The 19,226-nt window shown below is 48.0% G+C and overlaps 1 protein-coding gene across 3 annotated transcripts in view; it reads left to right on the plus strand.

Moving 5' to 3' along the window:
- AFTPH (aftiphilin) overlaps window positions 1–19,226 on the plus strand; it is a 76,964-nt gene that overhangs the window by 43,735 nt on the left and 14,003 nt on the right. For 2 of the 3 annotated variants that reach the window (XM_073553767.1, XM_073553766.1), the window contains 3 exons: window positions 9,332–9,454; window positions 12,926–12,986; window positions 17,425–17,508. In XM_073553767.1, coding sequence (XP_073409868.1) covers window positions 9,332–9,454; window positions 12,926–12,986; window positions 17,425–17,508 — 268 coding nt within the window. The remainder of the gene's footprint in view (window positions 1–9,331; window positions 9,455–12,925; window positions 12,987–17,424; window positions 17,509–19,226) is intronic. The other variant, XM_073553768.1, reaches the window with a different exon arrangement.

Raw genomic sequence — 19,226 nt, forward strand, 5'->3', positions numbered from 1 at the left:
GGTCTCGCAAGGCATTACTGGGAACGCTGTGGCCCGGGAATGCAGCGCGGGACGCCGGAAGGTAAATATACCCCGATTTTTTTTTTTTTTATTTTTTTTTAGCATTTTAACATTCTATCTTTTACTATTGATGCCGCATAGGCGGCCTCAATAGTAAAAACCTGGTCACACTTGTCAAACACTATGTTTGATGAGTGTGACCAACCTGTCAATCACTTTCCAAGCGATGCTTCAAATCGCTTGGAAAGTGCTTGAATATCGCATGCGAAAATCGCGGCAAAATCGCGATCATAATCGCGGTAAAATGGCTTGGGAAAAACCGCACGATTTCTGGGAAGGAGTCCGGTTTTTAGTGAGCGTTTTAAAACGCTACGTGGGCACATAACCGCTTTTTTTCACTTAGGCTAACTCCTCCTCTGCCGTATACACCCTCGCCCCGATTGCGGGCGGAAACCAGTTTTTTGCTTAGTGTCTGTTGGAGGCACACGTTGGTCTGTCTCAAGACTGATTTTTTTTTTTTTTTTTTTTTTCTTTTTCCCCATGAAGATAAGACAGGGGCGACGGGCCTTATTGAAAGGGTCCGATCTCCCCAAACCAACAACGGGCGAGCACGTGCGAGTGTCCCTCCACGTATCCTCTCCCGCAACGGGGATTTTTTTTGGATGTTCCATTTTTTCACAATGAAGATGAGATAGGGGCGACGGATCTTATGAAAGGGTCCGATCTCCCCCCAAACCAGCAACGGGTGAGCACGTGCGAGTGTCCCTCCACGTATTCCCTCCCGCACTGTGGGACATGATGCCGGACTTAGCCCTGTCCACCCTAGGGTATTGAAGCCCTAGGCTGCACAGAGGCACAAGCGTAGTCCGTGCGGCCCCCGCTGCCCCACCAATGCTAAGGACTGCGGGGGCAAGGTGGCGTACGGTCCCTCTCCTCACCCCTGCAGGGGGCTAGATGGAGCTAGGGTGCCTGCACCATCCTTATCGAATAGGGCCCCCCTCCCCTCTACCTGAGGAACGGAGGCGGATGGCCAGGGAGGGCTCCTGTAGAGTCCGGGGATCTGGTTCCGGCGTGATTCTGGAGGTGCGTTGGTGGCCCCGCCCCCCGTGACCTGGGCAGACGCCGGAGGAAATTTAGGCCGGAACTAGGCCGCAAAGAGAAGACCGCCCCCAGGATCCTTCTTTTTCTTCCGGGGGCCAGCCTGCAGATTAAAGCGACGCCTCGCACGCTGAGGACCCGGGACACAGGACTGGGGTAATTGCTGGCCCCCCAGCCCTATGGAGAGGCCACGCTATCACGAACAAAGAGCGCCCTCCCCCGGCGGTTTTTGTCAGCACGGAGACCTGACAGGTACAACATGTCAGGAAAATCTAAGACACAAACGTTCCTATACGCTGCATGCACCTCCTGTCAGTCGGCTTTTCCGCGGGCGCAGACCAAGCGGGTATGCGAAGACTGCGAGACCGAACGCGTTCAGGAGCCCTCCCCTGCGACCGAGCCAAGGTGTACCAAGTCCCCCGGAATGGGCGTTATCACTGTCGCAATCTATGGTGTCACTTACGAGAGCAATCGAGTCCCTTCGGGCCCCAGATAGGGGCAAGGACTGTGGCTCTCCTTTCTTAGAGGGGTCCTCTACCTCACAGGAGCTTCCGGCCTGCAGGGGCCGCTCTCACTCCAGGCGGGCCATGGGAAACGAACTCACACGGCGTCTCCCGGTCCATCCGGTGCCTCGGCATCCATGAGCTCTGCTTCTCGCTCCCCGTTGCCAGCAGTCGATAACGAGCAAGGTTCGGACTACGACTCGGATATACCCCTTGACCTAGATACGCCAGGTGGTCAGGAAACGGTTGACAGTCTCATAGAAGCCGTCAACCAGACTCTGGGGATTAAGGATGATTCCACTCTGGCTGCGGGCAATAAGGTGTCATTTAAGCGTGTCAAGCGTCCCCATAGGGTATTTTGCACTCACCCTGAATTTGAGGACATAGTGCAAAGACACAGGGAACGGCCAGATAGGTGGTTCTCGGATCAGAGGGCATTCGAGGCGAAGTACCCTTTTCCCCCGGATCGCCGTAAAAAGTGGACGGAATCCCCAACGGTGGATCCACCGGTGTCATGCTTGGCTAGAAAAACTCTACTATCTGTGCCTAGTGGTTCTTCTATTAAGGATCCCACTGATAGTCTCATAGAGAACTTGGCTTGCTCAGTGTTTGAGGCATCAGGATCAGCGCACTCTCCCTTGTTCGCAGCAACGTAGGTAGCCAAGGCCATGATTTCTTGGTCAGAAACTTTGATTAGAGCCTTGCAGGACCTAGACCTACCAGCGGAAGTATCAGAAATCCCAAATCAGATAGCCATGGCGGGGGACTACTTGATTAATGCATCTTTAGATGCGGCCAACTGCACGGCACTTGCAGCCACAAATGCAATCTCCATTAGGAGAGCGCTATGGTTAATGACATGGTGGGCCTATTCAGCCTCAAAAAAGTCCTTGACAGCGCTACCATACCAGTGTGGCCCCTTGTTCAGAGAGGTTAGATCAGCTCATCTCCGACTCCACAGGAGGAAAGAGCGGCTTTCTTCCTCAGCAAAAGGCCAAACCGCCGTTTCGTCACCAGTGCATGCGCGTTTTCGGGCCTCTCGCAACCCCGGGTGGACGACAGCGGCTATTTCCGCCGCATCAGGGCGTCCCAATCACAATAGGGACCGACAGGTCTCATATAGAGCCAACCCATTGGGGAGGATGTGTGCTAACCAGGCCAGGTCAAGAGCATCCAGGTCCCAAACATCTTCAGCCAAATGAATCGGGGCATTTGTCAGGCGGCACCAGCAGGGTAGGCCGGCTGCCTACTCCGGTTTCACCACGCCTGGCTCAATTTTGCACACGACACATGGGTGAGAGAGCTGGTGTCCACAGGGTACAAGATTAGAATTTGTCAGGTACCCCCAAGACGATTTTTTTCTTCAGCGTCTTCCCAAAGTGGATACCCGGGCAAAGGCTCTACTAGAAGCCATCGATTCGCTCATCCACAACGGAGTTATCCCAGTACCGGAAAACAAGAACACGCAGGGCTTCTATTCCAGCCTGTTTGCAGCCCCAAAAAGGACGGGAAGGTCAGGCCCGTTTTGGATCTAAAGCTCCTGAACAGATTTATCAGGATCAGACATTTCCGGATGGAATCTCTCCGTTCAGTCATATCGGCAATGGGGCAGGGAGAGTACTTGGCCTCTATCGATATCCAGGACGCCTATCTACATATCCCCATTTTCCCTCCGCATCAAAGGTTTCTACGCTTCATCATCAACGGTCTACATTTTCAGTTTGCAGCGCTGCCCTTCGGGCTAGCCACTGCCCCCAGAGTGTTCACAAAGGTCATGGCAGTCCCCATGGCCATCCTGCACTCCCGGGGCATAGTCGTATTCCCCTACATAGACGACCTCTTGGTCAAGGCCCCTTCAAGGCAGGCATGCGAGGAAAGTTTCAGCATTACGCTAGATACTCTTGCCCGCTTAGGGTGGTTGGTCAATGTAAAGAAGTCATCCCTTATTCCAGCTCAGAGAATTTCCTTTTTAGGGATGACCTTCGACACTTGCCGAGGGTTGGAAAGTCTTTCTTGAGACAAGGCCCTAGCCCTCCGGCAGGGGGTGCGAGTACTGTGCCAACCAGTCCCTCACACCATCTGTTTCGGCATGAGGATTCTGGGGAAAATGGTGGCAGCGATGGAAGCGATCCCATTCACCCAGTTTCATCTTCGTCCCCTGCAGCACGCCCTCTTGTCAGCCTGGGACAAGAACCCATTCACGCTCAATTGGTGCCGGTTGTCCTCTCAGTTCAGACAATCACTAGAGTGGTGGACAATCAGTTCCTCCCTTCTTCAGGGGAAACCCTTTCTCCCAGATCAGTGGCTGGTGGTCACAACCGACGCCAGCCTTCTCGGCTGGGGAGCTGTTTTTCGCCACCACATGACCCAGGGACGGTGGTCGCCCGCCGCAGGAAGCACGCCTCCCGATCAACTCGTTGGAGATACGGGCGATCCGGCTGACTCTGCATCGATTCCATCACCTTCTAGCAGGCCGCCCCGTCTGGATTCAGTCGGACAACGCCACGGCGGTGGTTTACATAAATCACCAAGGGGGCACCCGCAGCAGGGCAACCAGGTGCGAAGTAGGGCATGTGCTTCGCTGGGCCGAGAGGAACCGCTCACTGATATCGACGGTCCACATCCCGGCGGTAGAAAACTGGGCAGCAGACTTACTCAGCCGGCAGAGGCTTGCATCCGGGAAATGGTCACTTCACCCAGAGGTTTTTCAGCAGATTTGCCAACGGTGGGGAACACCGGATGTGGAACTGATGGCATCCAGGGTGAACGCCAAGCTGTCCGTGTTCGTCATGCGGTCCCGGGACCCGCAGGCAATCGCCGTGCATGCGCTGGTTCTGCCATGGAATCAGTTTCGCCTCCCATACCTATTTCCCCTGCTGCCTCTACTACCGAGGGTCACCAAGAAGATCAAGGCAGAAGGGGTGCCAGTGATTCTGCTGGCCCCAGATTGGCCTTGTCGGGCGTGGTACGCAGATCTAGCGCAGCTGCTCGTCGACGTGCCATGGCGACTGCTAGAGCGCTCAGATCTTTCTCAAGGGCCGATCTGCCGTCCGAACTCAGGGGCCCTGTGTTTGACGGCTTGGCCGTTGAATCCTGGATTCTGATGCAGGCGGGGTTCGGGCGCAATGTGGTTGCTACGATGGTTAGCGCCCGAAAGCCTACCTCAGCACGAGTTTACCACCACACCTGGAAGGTTTTCTTTGCATGGTGTCGGGGCAACGGTTGTTCGTCACTGAGATTCTCCATCCCTAATATCTTGGCTTTTCTCCAGTCTGGTTTAGACTCAGGCTTGGCCCCCAGTTCTCTCAGGAGACAGATATCGGCTTTATCCGTCCTTTTTCAGTGCAGGATTGCTACCAACTTGCAGGTTAAGACTTTCATCCAGGGGGTCTGCCACTTGGTACCTCCATATAAGGCACCTATGGACGCCTAGGACCTTAACCTGGTCCTAAGTGTTCTGCAGGAAGCTCCATTTGAGCCGCTACAGGATGTCTCTTTGTCATACTTTTCCTGGAAAGTCTTGTTTCTGGTAGCCATAACATCAATCAGGAGGGTCTCGGAGCTGGCAGCGTTATCTTGCCGAGCCTTGTTCCTGACCTTTTACAAAGACAAGGTGGTTCTTAGACCAGCTCCTCCTTTTTTACCAAAGGTCGTTTCCTCGTTTCATATTAATGAGGATATTGTCTTGCCCTCTTTCTGTCCAGCACCGGTGCACAGTGTGGAAAAGGCTCTTCATACGTTGGACCTGGTGAGAGCTCTCAGGAGGTACATGTCGCGGACGGCACCCTTTCGTCAGTCAGACGCGCTGTTCGTGCTCCCTGAGGGTCGCAGGAAGGGACTCGCTGCCTCAAAATCGACCATAGCCAGATGGATTCGTTTGGTTATTCAGGAGTCCTATCGCGCCGATTCCAGCAGGGATCAGAGCACACTCGGACAGTGGGCGCCTCTTGGGCGCTTCGACACCAGGCTTCGGCGGAACAGGTTTGCCAGGCAGCAACCTGGTCCAGCCTGCACACGTTTACTAAACATTACAATGTCCATACTCAGGCTTCGGCGGATGCGAGCCTGGGTAGAAGGATTCTCCAAGCAGCGGTGGCGCACCTTTAGACAAGAGGTGCATGTAGCTTCGATCGGTGAGTCAACTTCCCACCCAGGGACTGCTTTAGGACGTCCCACAGTACCTGTGTCCCCCAATGAGACGAAGTAGAAACATTGTGATAACTCACCGTAAAATCCTTTTCTCCGAGACGCTCATTGGGGGACACAGCACACACCATGTTAGCCAAGTTGGTTTCTGTTTATTTAATATGCTTTCTGTATGAAATTAGGGTGGTTATTTTCTAGACATGTTGTTACCTGGATTAAGGTTGATGTCTGATTTTTGTTTGATCTCCTACTGCTTTTGCACCAAACTGGTTTCCGCCTGCAATCGGGGCGAGGGTGTATACGGCGGATGAGGAGCTAACCTCTTTTTTTCACTTAGTGTCAGCCTCCTGGCGGCAGTAGCATACACCCACAGTACCTGTGTCCCCCAATGAGCGTCTCAGAGAAAAGGATTTTACGGTGAGTAATCACAAAAATCCATGTTTTTTCCGGATTTGGCACCCATAGACTTCCATTGTGGCAAAAAGCCGGAAGCGCCGGATCTGGCGCTGTCAGGTTTTTCTCCTCTGGCAAAAAATGTAACTAGAGACGTTTGGAAGAAACACCGGAATCAAAATTTTTGCTGGAACCGGTGAAAACCGGAAGAAACGGAAGGCCATGCGGCGCGATCCGGCGCTAATACAATTCAATGAGAGAAAAACGGTTCCGGTGCCTGATTTCGCCGGATCCGTTTTTTCTAAAAATAGCCGGACCTTGCCTGTCAGAGAAAACCTCATGTGTGAAAGTAGCCTAAGACTTTCTATGAACACCAAGGCCTTTTTCTCTCAAATATTGTTCACAAATGTGCCTAAATCTGTGTTAGGGTGGTTTCACAATGGCGTTTCAGGGAGCAGCGACGACCTGCGCACGGCTGCCGCTAAGCCCCGCCCCTGCCACGCCTCCGGTAGCTCCGCCTATGGGCGCTTGACGCTGCATGCGTCCTGCGTCCCCTATCTTTATCACTGGGGACGCAGGCCGTGCGCAGTATGCGTTTGGCGGCGCACCCTCAAAAGGACGCATGCGCCACCAAACGCATATGGCCTGCGTCCCCAGTGATAAAGATAGGGGACGCATGCAGCGTCATGCGCCCGTAGGCTGAGCTACCGGAGGAGGGTCGGCAGGGGGCGGGGCTTAGCGACGGCCGTGCGCAGGCCGTCGCTGCGCCCTGAAACGCTAATGTGAAAACACCCTTAGTGAGCTCTTCTCCTTTGCCAAGATAATCCATCCATCTCACAGGTGTGGCATATCCAGATGCCAGTCAGACACATGATTATTGTACAGGTGCCTTAGGGTGGCCACAATAAAATGCTGCTTTAAAATGTACAGTTTTACAGTATTGGGGGTGTCCTGGGGGGGTCAGAAAGTGAGTGAGTGTCTGGTGTGACTACAGCTCCTTCGCATGCAGTTGATCAGGTTGCTGACTGTGGTCTGTGGATTGTTGCTCCACTCCTTTTCAATGGCTGTGCGATGTTTCTGTATATTGGCAGGAACTTAGACGCGCTGATGTGCGTTATCCTGTGGCGACGCGGGGCCGTGCGTTATCCTGTGGCGACGCGGGGCCTTGCGTTATCCTGTGGCGACGCGGGGCCTTGCGTTATCCTGTGGCGACGCGGGGCCTTGCGTTATCCTGTGGCGACGCGGGACCGTGCGTTATCCTGTGGCGACGCGGGGCCATTCGTTATCCTGTGACGACACGGGGCCGTGCATTATCCTGCAGCGACGCGGGACCATGCGTTATCCTGCAGCTACTTGGGGCCGTGCGTTATCCTGTGGCGACGCGGGACCGTGCGTTATCCTGTGGCGACGCGGGGCCGTGCGTTATCCTGCGGCGACGCGGGGCCGTGCGTTATCCTGCAGCTACTCGGGGCCGTGCGTTATCCTGCGGCGACGCGGGGCTGTGCGTTATCCTGTGGCGACGCGGGGCCGTGCGTTATCCTGTGGCGACGTGGGGCCGTACGTTATCCTGCGGCGACGTGGGGCCGTACGTTATCCTGCGGCGACGTGGGGCCGTGCATTATCCTGCAGCGATGCGGGACCGTGCGTTATCCTGCAGCTACTCGGGGCCGTTCGTTATCCTGTGGCGACGCGGGGCCGTGCATTATCTTGTGGCGACGCGGGGCCATTCGTTATCCTGTGGCGACGCGGGGCCGTGCGTTATCCTGTGGCGACGCGGGGCCGTGCGTTATCCTGCGGCGACGCGGGGCCGTGCATTATCCTGCAGCGATGCGGGACCGTGCGTTATCCTGCGGCTACTCGGGGCCGTTCGTTATCTTGTGGCGACGCGGGGCCGTTCGTTATCTTGTGGCGACGCGGGGCCGTTCGTTATCTTGTGGCGACGCGGGGCCGTTCGTTATCTTGTGGTGACGCGGGGCCGTGCGTTATCCTGTGGCGACGCGGGGCTATGGTCGTGGATGAATGGCACAAGAATTGGCTTCAGGATATTTATTATGGTATCTCTGTGCATTTAAAATGGCATAAATAAAGTGCACCTGTATTCGTTGTCCATAACATGCGCCTGCCTGTACCATAACCCCACCGCCACCATGGGCCACTCGATATTGACATCAGCAAACTGCTCACCCACACGACGCCATACATGCAGTCTGCCGTTTGTTCTGTACAGTGAAAGCCAGGATTTATCCGTGAAGAGAACACCTCTCCAACGTGCCAGACGCCAGTGAATGTGCGCATTTGCTCACTCAAGTTGGTTACGATGACAAGCTGCAGTCAGTTGGAGACCCCCGATGAGGACGATGAGCTTTGCTGAGACGGTTTCTGACGAGTTTTGGTTTTGCTAACTAATGGTTGCAGCAGCTGTCCGGGGTCTGGTGTCAGACAGTCTTGGAGTTGCTGGATGTTGAGGTCCTGGGCTGGTGTCGTTACACGTGGTCTGCGATTGTGAGGCTGGTTGGACATACTGCCAAATCCTCTGAAACAACTTTGGAGACTATTTATCGTAGAGAAATGAACATTCAATTTACGGGCAGCAGCTCTGGTAGTCGTTCCTGAAGTCAGCATGCCAGTGGCGCGCTCCCTCAAAACTTGCGACATCTGTGGTATTGTGCTGTGTGATAAAACTGCACATTTTAGAGGGGCCTTCTATTGTGACCCCCTAAGGCACCTGTGCACTAATCATGTACCAGCATTTGGATATCCCACACCTGTGAGACGGATGGATTATCTAAGCAGAGAAGAGCTCACTAGCACAGAGCTAGACACATTTGTGAACAATATTTTATAGAAAAGGGCCTTTTGTGTCCATAGAACAAGTCTTAGATCTTTGAGTTCAGCTCATGGAAAATAGAACCAAAAACAAAAGTGTTTATATTTTTGTTCAGCTTATATATTGCAGACCAATAAAAGCACAAAAAGCAGTAACAAGCAGTCCATACTGTGTGCAGATCTGCTCTGCCTGCAATCACCGCACTGAATTACAGGAATATACCCGGCTGTGGTGCTTTATTCGGCTTCTGTAGTGTCACCAGTGTATGGCCACAAGAGGGCGCTGGGCACCAATGTTCTGTATTATTCTGACTATTCCTCCGTGCTCTGTTATGTAATTGTCGGCTTCTTCCTTATTGGTGTAGGGTATGCTGGAGCCCACCAAGGAGCCGCTGAAGCCTTTATCTGCAGCAGAAAAAATAGCATCTATAGGGCAGGCGTCTCCTGGTCCTCCAGATGACAGTATTTGTTCTTCTGATCAGTTACAGGTACATACGTGTCCAACTCTTTGCTCTCAAACCACAGATATTGGTGACAATTGTATTAGCTTTATTATTGCTGTTAGACTGGACAGATCAACTAGCAAAACTTCATCTTTGGCTAAGGCCTGTGAAAAAAAATCAGATGTTTTCTGATCATCGATGTATTTACCTGCATGGGGATCCACTGTTCACTGCAGAGCAGCCAATCCAAATTGCTTTTTGGCCTGCTTGTCAGGGAATGAACAAATCCCCTTTTAGTAGCGTGGCAGTGTAGCTGAGAAGACTCCTCCTGCAGGGAAAGAGATTAGAGCAGACAATATTATTGGCTGCCAGGGGAGAAGGAGACTGATCCTTCAGGATCCAAGATTAGCAGTGATATGAAAGGGCATAGATGATGGCAAAATATGCAGAAAGGTATTTTTTTAGCTGCACTAAAATGTTAACTGCAGTTTGGTTTAAAAATGATCAATAGGATCGACACCTTTCGGTTAAATCTGATGTTTAAAGGGAATCTTTCACCCCTTTTTTCAAATATGAGCTGCTGGCACTGCCATCAGGGCTTATCTACAGCATTACAGAATGCTGTAGATAAGCCCCCGATGTAACCTGAAAGATAAGAAAAAAAGAGTTACATTATACTCACCGGGGGGGGCTTTCCGGTCTTGGTCCGATGGGTGTTGCGGTCCGGCACCTCCCATCTTCTAACGGTGACGTCGTCTTCTTCCCTTCCTGTCGTGGCTCCTGCGCAGGCGCACTGCACTGCCCTGTTGAGGGCAGAGCAGAAAACTGCAGTGCGCAGGCGCCGGACCTCTCCCGGCACCTGCGCACTGCAGGACTCTCCTCTGCCCTCAACAGGGCAGAGCAGTGCGCCTGCGCAGGAGCCACGAAAGGAAGGGAAGAAGAAGACGTCACCGTTAGAAGATGGGAAGCGTCGGACCGGACCGCCTCCCGGTGAGTATAATATAACTCTTTTTTTTCTTATCTTTCAGGTTACATTCGGGGGCTTATCTACAGCATTACAGAATGCTGTAGATAAGCCCCTGATGGCGGTGCCGGCAGCTCATATTCGAAAAAAGGGGTGACAGATTCCCTTTAACTCAAGGAATATCCCGATCTCTGCCATGAAATGACTAAGACGGGATTACTCCGTTAAAGTGCCCAAAATAAATGTACATCCAACACGAAAAGGAAGCAATGCCTAAAGTTCCAAAACTTTATTATGACATAATAAAAGATTTCACAGAAAAAATTTTTTTACGAAAAAGTTCTATGTTATTATGAAAGGGGGGCACAACACACAAATAACCGCACCCTAGGCAGGCAACGATGCTACATGTATGCATGATAACTGAAATACTCTCATAATTCCTTTGCAAGCGAAAAAAGCCACAAGGATGCAAGCCTGATTACTGATAATACCGCAATGGTATAAAAGTGCTAAATACAATAATGCGGCTGTTACATGCTTACAAGAGTGCAATAAACCAGCCAAATTGAAGGTATTGGGCAATATAACATGAATATGTGCTAGTGGCAGTAAAAAGTAAACCCAGTATGTATCCAAACAGTGATGAAAAACGGCTGCTACAGCATGTTTACCTTGGGGTGCGGGCAGGAAACCCCGACGCGCGTTTCGCGTAGCTTTCTCAAGGGGAGAAAGCTACGCGAAACGCGCGTCGGGGTTTCCTGCCCGCACCCCAAGGTAAACATGCTGTAGCAGCCGTTTTTCATCACTGTTTGGATACATACTGGGTTTACTTTTTACTACCACTAGCACATATTCATGTTATATTACCCAATACCTTCAATTTGGCTGGTTTATTGCACTCTTGTAAGCATGTAACAGCCGCATTATTGTATTTAGCACTTTTATACCATTGCGGTTCTATCAGTAATCAGGCTTGCATCCTTGTGGCTTTTTTCGCTTGCAAAGGAATTATGAGAGTATTTCAGTTATCATGCATACATGTAGCATCGTTGCCTGCCTAGGGTGCGGTTATTTGTGTGTTGTGTCCCCCTTTCATAATAACATAGAACTTTTTCGTAAAAAAAATTTTTCTGTGAAATCTTTTATTATGTCATAATAAAGTTTTGGAATTTTAGGCATTGCTTCCTTTTCGTGTTGGATGTACTTCTTATGAAGCATTTTGTCTAGTAGGCATTTTTTTTATTTTGAATAACCAAAATAAATGTAGTTGATGAATTTTATTTTATTTATTTTAAATTCTTTAATTGGTTTATTATGAAGTGTCGCTGAATCCCACTCATGTCACCAAACTTTCTCATTACTAAGGGGAAAAAACTCAAAATGTCTAGTTTCTAGTGATGTCTTGCAACTATTTTACCAGGAAGCAAAACATTTCCATACGAGACCTCCTCTAAATGCTGCAGCAGCAGCAGTGACATCTGTAACCCCAATCTGTAAGACTCCATCACTGCGTTACATAAGTGATTTATGTAGACAATGAAGTGCACAAAGTAGTAGAAATAAGGACAGCAGTAAATCCAGAGCTCCGATGGGTATCCTAGATGTCGTCCGCCCCTTACGATTAGTAATGAGCAAAGTACTCTAACCATGCTCGGGTGCTAACCGAGTGTCTTCGGCGTGCTCGAATAATATGTTCGAGTCCCCCGCGGCTGCATGTCTCGCAGCTGTTGGACTGTCACAACACTTGCAGGGATTGCCTAACAAACAGGAAATCCCTGAATGTGTTGCAGCTATCAAACAGCCGTGAGACCTGCAGCCGTGGGGACTCAAACATATTATTTGAGCACACCGAAGACCCTCGTTTAGCACCTGAGCATGGTTAGATAACACCTTTTCCGACCACGTTCGCTCATCACTACTTCCGATCCTCGTACAGCAGCAACGTAGAGCTGCACAGAACTCCTAACACTTTACACACCTGGGGCGTTACTGCAGCCCGGACCCCAGTGATCTGGACGGTTGCTTTTTTTATTTTACATTGCAGCTTCACCACCATCACTTCAGTGTATCAATTCGAGTTCCTGTGGCACCACCAGTTGTCCCATTGCACTAGGCTCCCCTTTTGTAATCTTTAGCAGGAGAATAGATGAGGACTTCGTTACTTGATCAATCACACTTTGTATAGCACGTTATTTCCTTATTTTAATTAGCCATTTAGGAGTTACCTGACGTTGAACGTCCACGGGGGAAAATCTGCACCAAGTCTCACACTAGATTTTGGTGTGGATTTGACCGCGTGAAAATTCGCAGCATAAATTGGCACATTGTGGGTGGCAGAACCGAAGCTATCGTCAATGTCCGCAGTGGTTTTTCTCTGTAAGGAGCTGATCATATTTTGTACCATGGTGTCCCCTTGTGCCGTACATCCCGATGGAACATTTGAGCCATAATTAACCCCTGCGGACTTACAAATGGAGGAAAGTTTCTTGTGTCTGCTGCTGTACTTGTAATGCAATTGATCGTTAATCCCTCTGCTGTTTCTTCTGCAGGAATCCCTCCCGCCTGTCCAGTTTGACTGGAGTAGCAGTGGCCTTACCAACCCCTTAGATGGTACGTCTCTCCGTAGAGCCTCTAGCAACAGAGCTAGACATGAGAAAGCGTCAGAGTCCTCACAGTCTCCTCCCTGCTGACCTTCCCCTTGTCTTTTTAGTGTTTTCTTGTGAAATTCAGGCTTTCTTTCTTCATCCCTTGCTCAGCATGAACCGTTAGATGAATGTGTTATTCAGTGGCAGACTGTGAGACGTGATGTATTTTACAGTCTCCGGGCGGACTAGTGCCCATGCTGCAATCATATTGTACATGTTCCTTTTACATGTATCACTCGGTTGCTTTATAATGTACTCGGATCCAGTATTACATGGTCATTTATACCTCTCATTTATTTAACAACTAATAACCAGTTGAAGAACAAGGTATGTCCAGTTTGCTTCTTTTTCTTTTCATTTTTACTCTAATTTCCGACTTTTCCTGTATTCGCTTTACTAGTCTGCACCTTGCAACTGGTGTTCATCTGTATTTTGCCTTCCTTCATATTCTTTACTGCTGTCAGTTACTTGCACCAGTGACAGCCGAGTGGTGAAAAAAGTGACATTAGATACGCCTTTACCTAAGCTTACATGGATCCTGCCAATACATTTTGCAATATACATGTTCCCTTATTTGTTGAGAACAGATTTGCCGGTCGTGAGAAATCTAGAATAAATGTCTTATGCAACTGAAGCTTGTCCGCGCACATTTTGCCGAAGCAGATTGCTTCCAGCTTGATTTATGCAAGGCTTCTACGTTAGATTTGTCATGACTGGTGCAATAGAACGCTACAAAAAAGTTATCATTTTTATTGGGGTGCCTGTTCAGCCATACCACTACTTCCATACTCAAAATTGTGCTGACAGGTTACCTTAACAACTCCCTGACTTATTCTTTCAACCATTCCTGATGCACATGGCAATATCAAATCCCCCTATAGATAATAGTAGATATGCCATTATTATTGTGACGCTAAAGCATTGCCTGGTGTAGACAAGCCCTTTCCATTTGCTGTATTAGTGCATATGGCTATAATAAAGGTATAACCAAATTTGTGACTTGCGCCCTATTTTTTGAAGCAGGGGAGACTATGCAAAGAATAGTTCTCCCACTTCAAGACCCAGATTATACAAAGTCGCCCTATTTATTTCGATGGGCACAGTGTAATGCCTCCTCCAATATGGACAACCGATTTCAACAAATCGATCTGTAAAAACTCACGTACTAGAGAAAAATCAGGTCCATTCCCCAGCTGTAAAACGTGGAATTGATACTATGCTCACGTGCAAAAAGTGAGGCTTTGTAAATCACGATTGTGGTGGATGTTATCCACATTTCACATCCATGCGTTAATGAATTGCTCCACATCTGAATAACAGTAGTTCCAATAAGTCCCAACCTAGAAACCATCAGCAAGTAGGCCATCAGCTTGCGAGGGAACGATTTTCTTTTGTGCAGAAGGCGAGAATGAACAGAAGGCAAATTGAATGTCTAAAGAGAAGCTTCATCTCCAGCATTTTAATGGCCAATGGCCCATAAGACCCAGTGTATGTCAGACCATGAACGAAAGCCTGAATGGACTGCTGCTGTCTTTCCTTTTCTTTTTATCTTACTATTTTATGAGGTCTTTTAATTTGCTTTTATTGTGCTTTAAAGGGAAACAATCCAAGATATTTCCACAATAAGTTCAAGCTCTGCAGTCTCCTACAGTTCTGGCCATTTTTCTATAAAATCAGTGTAGTATTGTACTTTTAACACCTATCCTCTGTATTGATTGAGGAAACCCCCACCAATCATTAAAATGTGGGTCTCTGATCGCTTGTTCTCCATAATAGGGTGAGCAAAAATGGAATGAAGCGGCAGTCGGGAACAAATGCTGCCTCTCCAAACAAAACTGTTTCATTCACTCACATCGAATTTAAAGGGAATCTGTTACTCACTTTTTGCTATCTAAAATGCTGTAGGGGCACAGACCCTGATTCAGTAATGTCACTTACTGGGCTGCTTAGAGTCATTTTGATACAATCCCTGTTTTCTAGCAGAGCTTTGACTGCTGAGCCCTGTATAACCCCGCCCACACCACTGGTTGGCAGCTTTCTGTGTACACTGTGCATAGACAGAAAGTTGCCAATCAGTGGAGAGGGTTGGGTTATGCAGAGCAGTTGACTAGGAGTCACAAGATGCCTAGTCCTGTTGTGATCTCCTGCTTATAAAACACCTTTTTTATCGAAACTGCAGAGCACAACCTAGTGAGTGACACATCACTAGAATTTGGGTCCTTGTGCCTACGTGATTCCTACATGACAAAAACTGCTGTCAGATTCCTTTCACATGGCCTTTCTCATTTTTAGGCATGCCACACCACTATGGTAAAAAGAGAGCACGTATTTATGGCTTGAAACAGGGAGAAATTCTGAAGAAATTTAGCACCTACAATGAGAAATATAGTAATAATGAGGAAATAAGTGAAAAATCTGTGACGTTTTCGTCAAATAAATGAATGATTTAGTGAAAACAGACAGATGTCTGAGAGTTGCAGTAACACATTCTGAACTTGGCTCCATCTCGTACTCATAGCACGAACTGAAGCAAAGTGGACTTTAGTTTTCCGGAATACCAAACTGATTGGGCATTGTGTATACTGCCATAAATAATTGGGTGTAAAGGTCCCCATGTACATTAAAGTCAAGCCTGCAAAATTTTGGGGGGTACCAGCCTCCTTGCTCTGTATTTGCAGATGAAAGGTGAGAGCGGGATTGAGCATGTTGAATTTCATATGCCCAATCATGGGGAAAAACGTTTCCAGAGGTGACAGCAGTTAATTTCCATCTGAAACTGTAAGCATGCTCAACCAAATTAATCAAAATTACTCATCTATGTATATGCCTGGGTCAATAGATGGCTTCTGGCCATCAGTGATCAGATACCCTGCCTTCCTTCTCAGCTCCTCAAACTATATACCAATATCAGAGTATAGATAGTGAAATGACTTGGTCATGTCAGTGGCTTCTTGCGATGCTGAGATGCTTTCTTCCCAGCATTGTTTAACCCCTTCTTGCTCTTGACATATGTTACATCACTGAGCGGTCTCAGTAGCTCCAGGTGCATTATTTACCTGGCACCTGCCTCTGACAGCAGCAATTGGAGCCAGCTCTGATTGCTGCTGTTTATTTCTTTAAAACACTGAAACACTGTCAAGTCGCGTCATCCCAGTGTACATTCCGGCTGCTAAGTTTTCAACGATGATATTATTTAAAAAAAAAAAAGAAAACATAAAAATTTGAATCACTTAGCTCCGTTTGTGGAAAAGCCCAATTGTTATGGGTCTTGGAATTCAGTAACACAAATTAAATTTATATATATATTAATTTTTTTTTTTTTATTTTTTTTTTTGCAACGTTCAAAGTTTTTTACAGCCATAATATGTTGGCAAAAAAATGATACTTGTCTGCTATAGCTGCAATCGTACTAGCTTGAAAGAATCATGATGCCAGGTCATTTTTACTGCACACTGAACGCCTTTAAAGCGAAACCTCGAAAAACAGCAGCGGAATTATGGGGGCGTTCACCATTTCATCTCCACTTGAATATTTTTTTCTCCAGTACATGGAAAAATGAATAGCGTCATTCTTGTCACTAAAAAAAAAAAAAACGGACTGTGGCTGTCGACCGGAAAATAAATTTATTGTTCTTGAAATGAGGAAGGAAAAAAATGTAAAAATTGAAATTTGTTTTTGTTTTTTTTTCAAAGGGGTTAAAATTGGGGATGAGCAAACGTGCTCGGATAAGGCGTTACCTGAGCATGCTCGTGTGCTAGCCGAGTATCTTCGACGTGCTCAAAAAATATGTTCCGAGTTCACGGGGCTGCATGTCTCGTGGATGTTAAACAGAAGCAACACATGCGGGGATTGCCTAATAAACAGGAAATCCCTGTATGTGTTGCGGCTGTCGAACAGCTGTTCAGCCGCTGGGACTCAAGCACATTATTTGAGCATGCCAGAGTCACTCGGATGGCACACGAGCATGCTCAGAGAACACCTTATCCAAGCACGTTCGCTCATCACTAGTTAATATGTGATGTAGACATTATCCATGAGACTGCCCCCGAGGCTAGCAATGAATGGCTGTGATCACAAGCCGCTAATTGTGCAGATACACTGGGCTGTTTCCCTTTAAGCAGTGGAATTGTCTCTTACTTCAATGTTTACCAGAAAACTAAACTTTTAGCATCTGCTGAAGAACGCGCGCCTTGACCCCTGCCCTGTGTATGTCCGCGCTTTCTTCAGTGACTGTATTCGATAACCATGTAAGATGTTGGTGTTTTCTCGCTGTAGATTATATGACAGTGATAATATGCATGTTTAAGAGTGTGTGTCTTACCCTCCTTTTTACACACAATCCCCCCTTGACCCGGCTTACCTTCTTTACGGCTGAATACCCGACACGGTCAATGAATTTCAAGCTAGTGGAGGGTCTACTCTTCTGAATCTTGATTTCTTTGGACCCGTGGATGACAGTGGCTTTAACAGCACCACCACGATCCCAGGTCAGCTGAGTGTCAGATTGGTTGCCTTTAGAAAGCATGAGCGCCTCACTGTGGCTTTCCTACAAACAAGAAACCCGCTCGCAGTCTTGTCCCTTCTGTGTAATTCTCATCAACGTGTCTTACAAGCACTTTAAGAAAGCAATGCAGAACTCTGCTCTTACTACCGGAGTGGGGAGAAAAAAACCAACAACTTGGGGTTGTCTTTATAAATCAAGGGGTCGTAATGCTGAAATCCTTGTATGCAGCCCACCCTTCCGCCAGAATGGTGTCTAAACCTCACAATAAAGTCATGCAAGCAATATATCACACATGGTATATTGATGTTTATTGCCAGTGACTGTGGTTTTGCATGTTCATGAAATGTTCTGGAAAATTTTTTTGGGATATGGTAATTGCCCGCCCCGGCCCTCCCTGCCATAAAGGGACTCTCTGTGACCCGCCATTCGCTGCAGAAAGTAGTGGAGCCTTCTAATGTACATCCTGCAGTAATGCGGTCCCAGTGATCAGGTAACATGGTGGATTAACAGCATTTATTATAGCATTTTTATGTAAGAAAAAATGTATTTAGTGGAATTTTTGTTTTATAAAGGTCCATGGAAAAATATGCATTCATTCAACATTTCTTTTTGGGTTTTTTTGTTTTTTTAGATTTCAGTGGTATTTTGGTATTTTTTTTTTCTTAAAGGGAATCTGTCACCAGATTTGCTCCACCTAATCAGAACAGCATAATGTAGAGACAGCAACCCTGATTCCAGCGATGTGTCACTTTACTGGGCTGCTTGCTCTGTAGTATTGATAAAATCACTGTTTTATCAGCAGGAGATTATCACTAAAGGACTAGTAAATCTGCTGCCTTGTAGTCCTCAATATTCATGAGCTCTGTAAACCACGCCTCTTCCGCTGATTGGCATCTTTCTGCCCATACACAGTGTACATAGAAAGCTAACCAGAAGTGGTGTGAGCGGGGCTATACAGAGCTCCGCATTCAGAGAACTGCTAGATCTGCAGCAGAGAAAACAGGGATTTTGGCAAAACTGCAGCAAGCAGCAAACTGACACATCACTGGAATCGGGTTCTTTGCCCCTACAGTCATGCTGCTTTCAGGGTCGCAAAAACCTGGTGACAGATTCCCTTAAGGCTTCTGTATTTAAGCCAAAAATAAGCAATCACACTTGCAAGCAATGATAATGCACGGGTCACACCGAAATCTGGTAGGATTGGATTTCTGCAGACTGTCTATGTCCACATACGGAATGTAGATCCCCATCATAACTTGTGATGTGGTCGCACAATATTGTTATCTTATGTTGCACTCCCAGAAATCAATCACCACTTTATGCACGTCTTCAAACTATTCTTTAAGGACAAACTGCAATGGGCCAATTTATCAAAATTGTCTAAAATAGATATTGGCCATCACGAACATGGCACCCCTCACAGTGCAGCTTAAAGGGGGTTTCAGAAAACCACCATCTGTCCCATTGATGTCATGTCAACACTTCAGCCAAACGGTGAGGTCAGCGGCCCATGCAGTCTATTTTGGCAGAGTGGCTGAGTACACTGATTGGTTACAGCATTATAACTGGATAAACTGTATCCAGGAAATGGGGGTTTTCTGAAGCTGGTAAACACCTTTAAGAAATGAACAAGTTGAGCTCTGGTTGCAGTGGGCACTCAATCTTGACTGGGAACTCTTGCAAATGCCCCTACATACTTGT

The sequence above is a fragment of the Dendrobates tinctorius genome, unplaced genomic scaffold (genome assembly GCF_039654945.1).
Source record: "Dendrobates tinctorius isolate UK_male_01 unplaced genomic scaffold, ASM3965494v1 ptg000203l, whole genome shotgun sequence".
Classification (NCBI taxonomy): domain Eukaryota; kingdom Metazoa; phylum Chordata; class Amphibia; order Anura; family Dendrobatidae; genus Dendrobates; species Dendrobates tinctorius.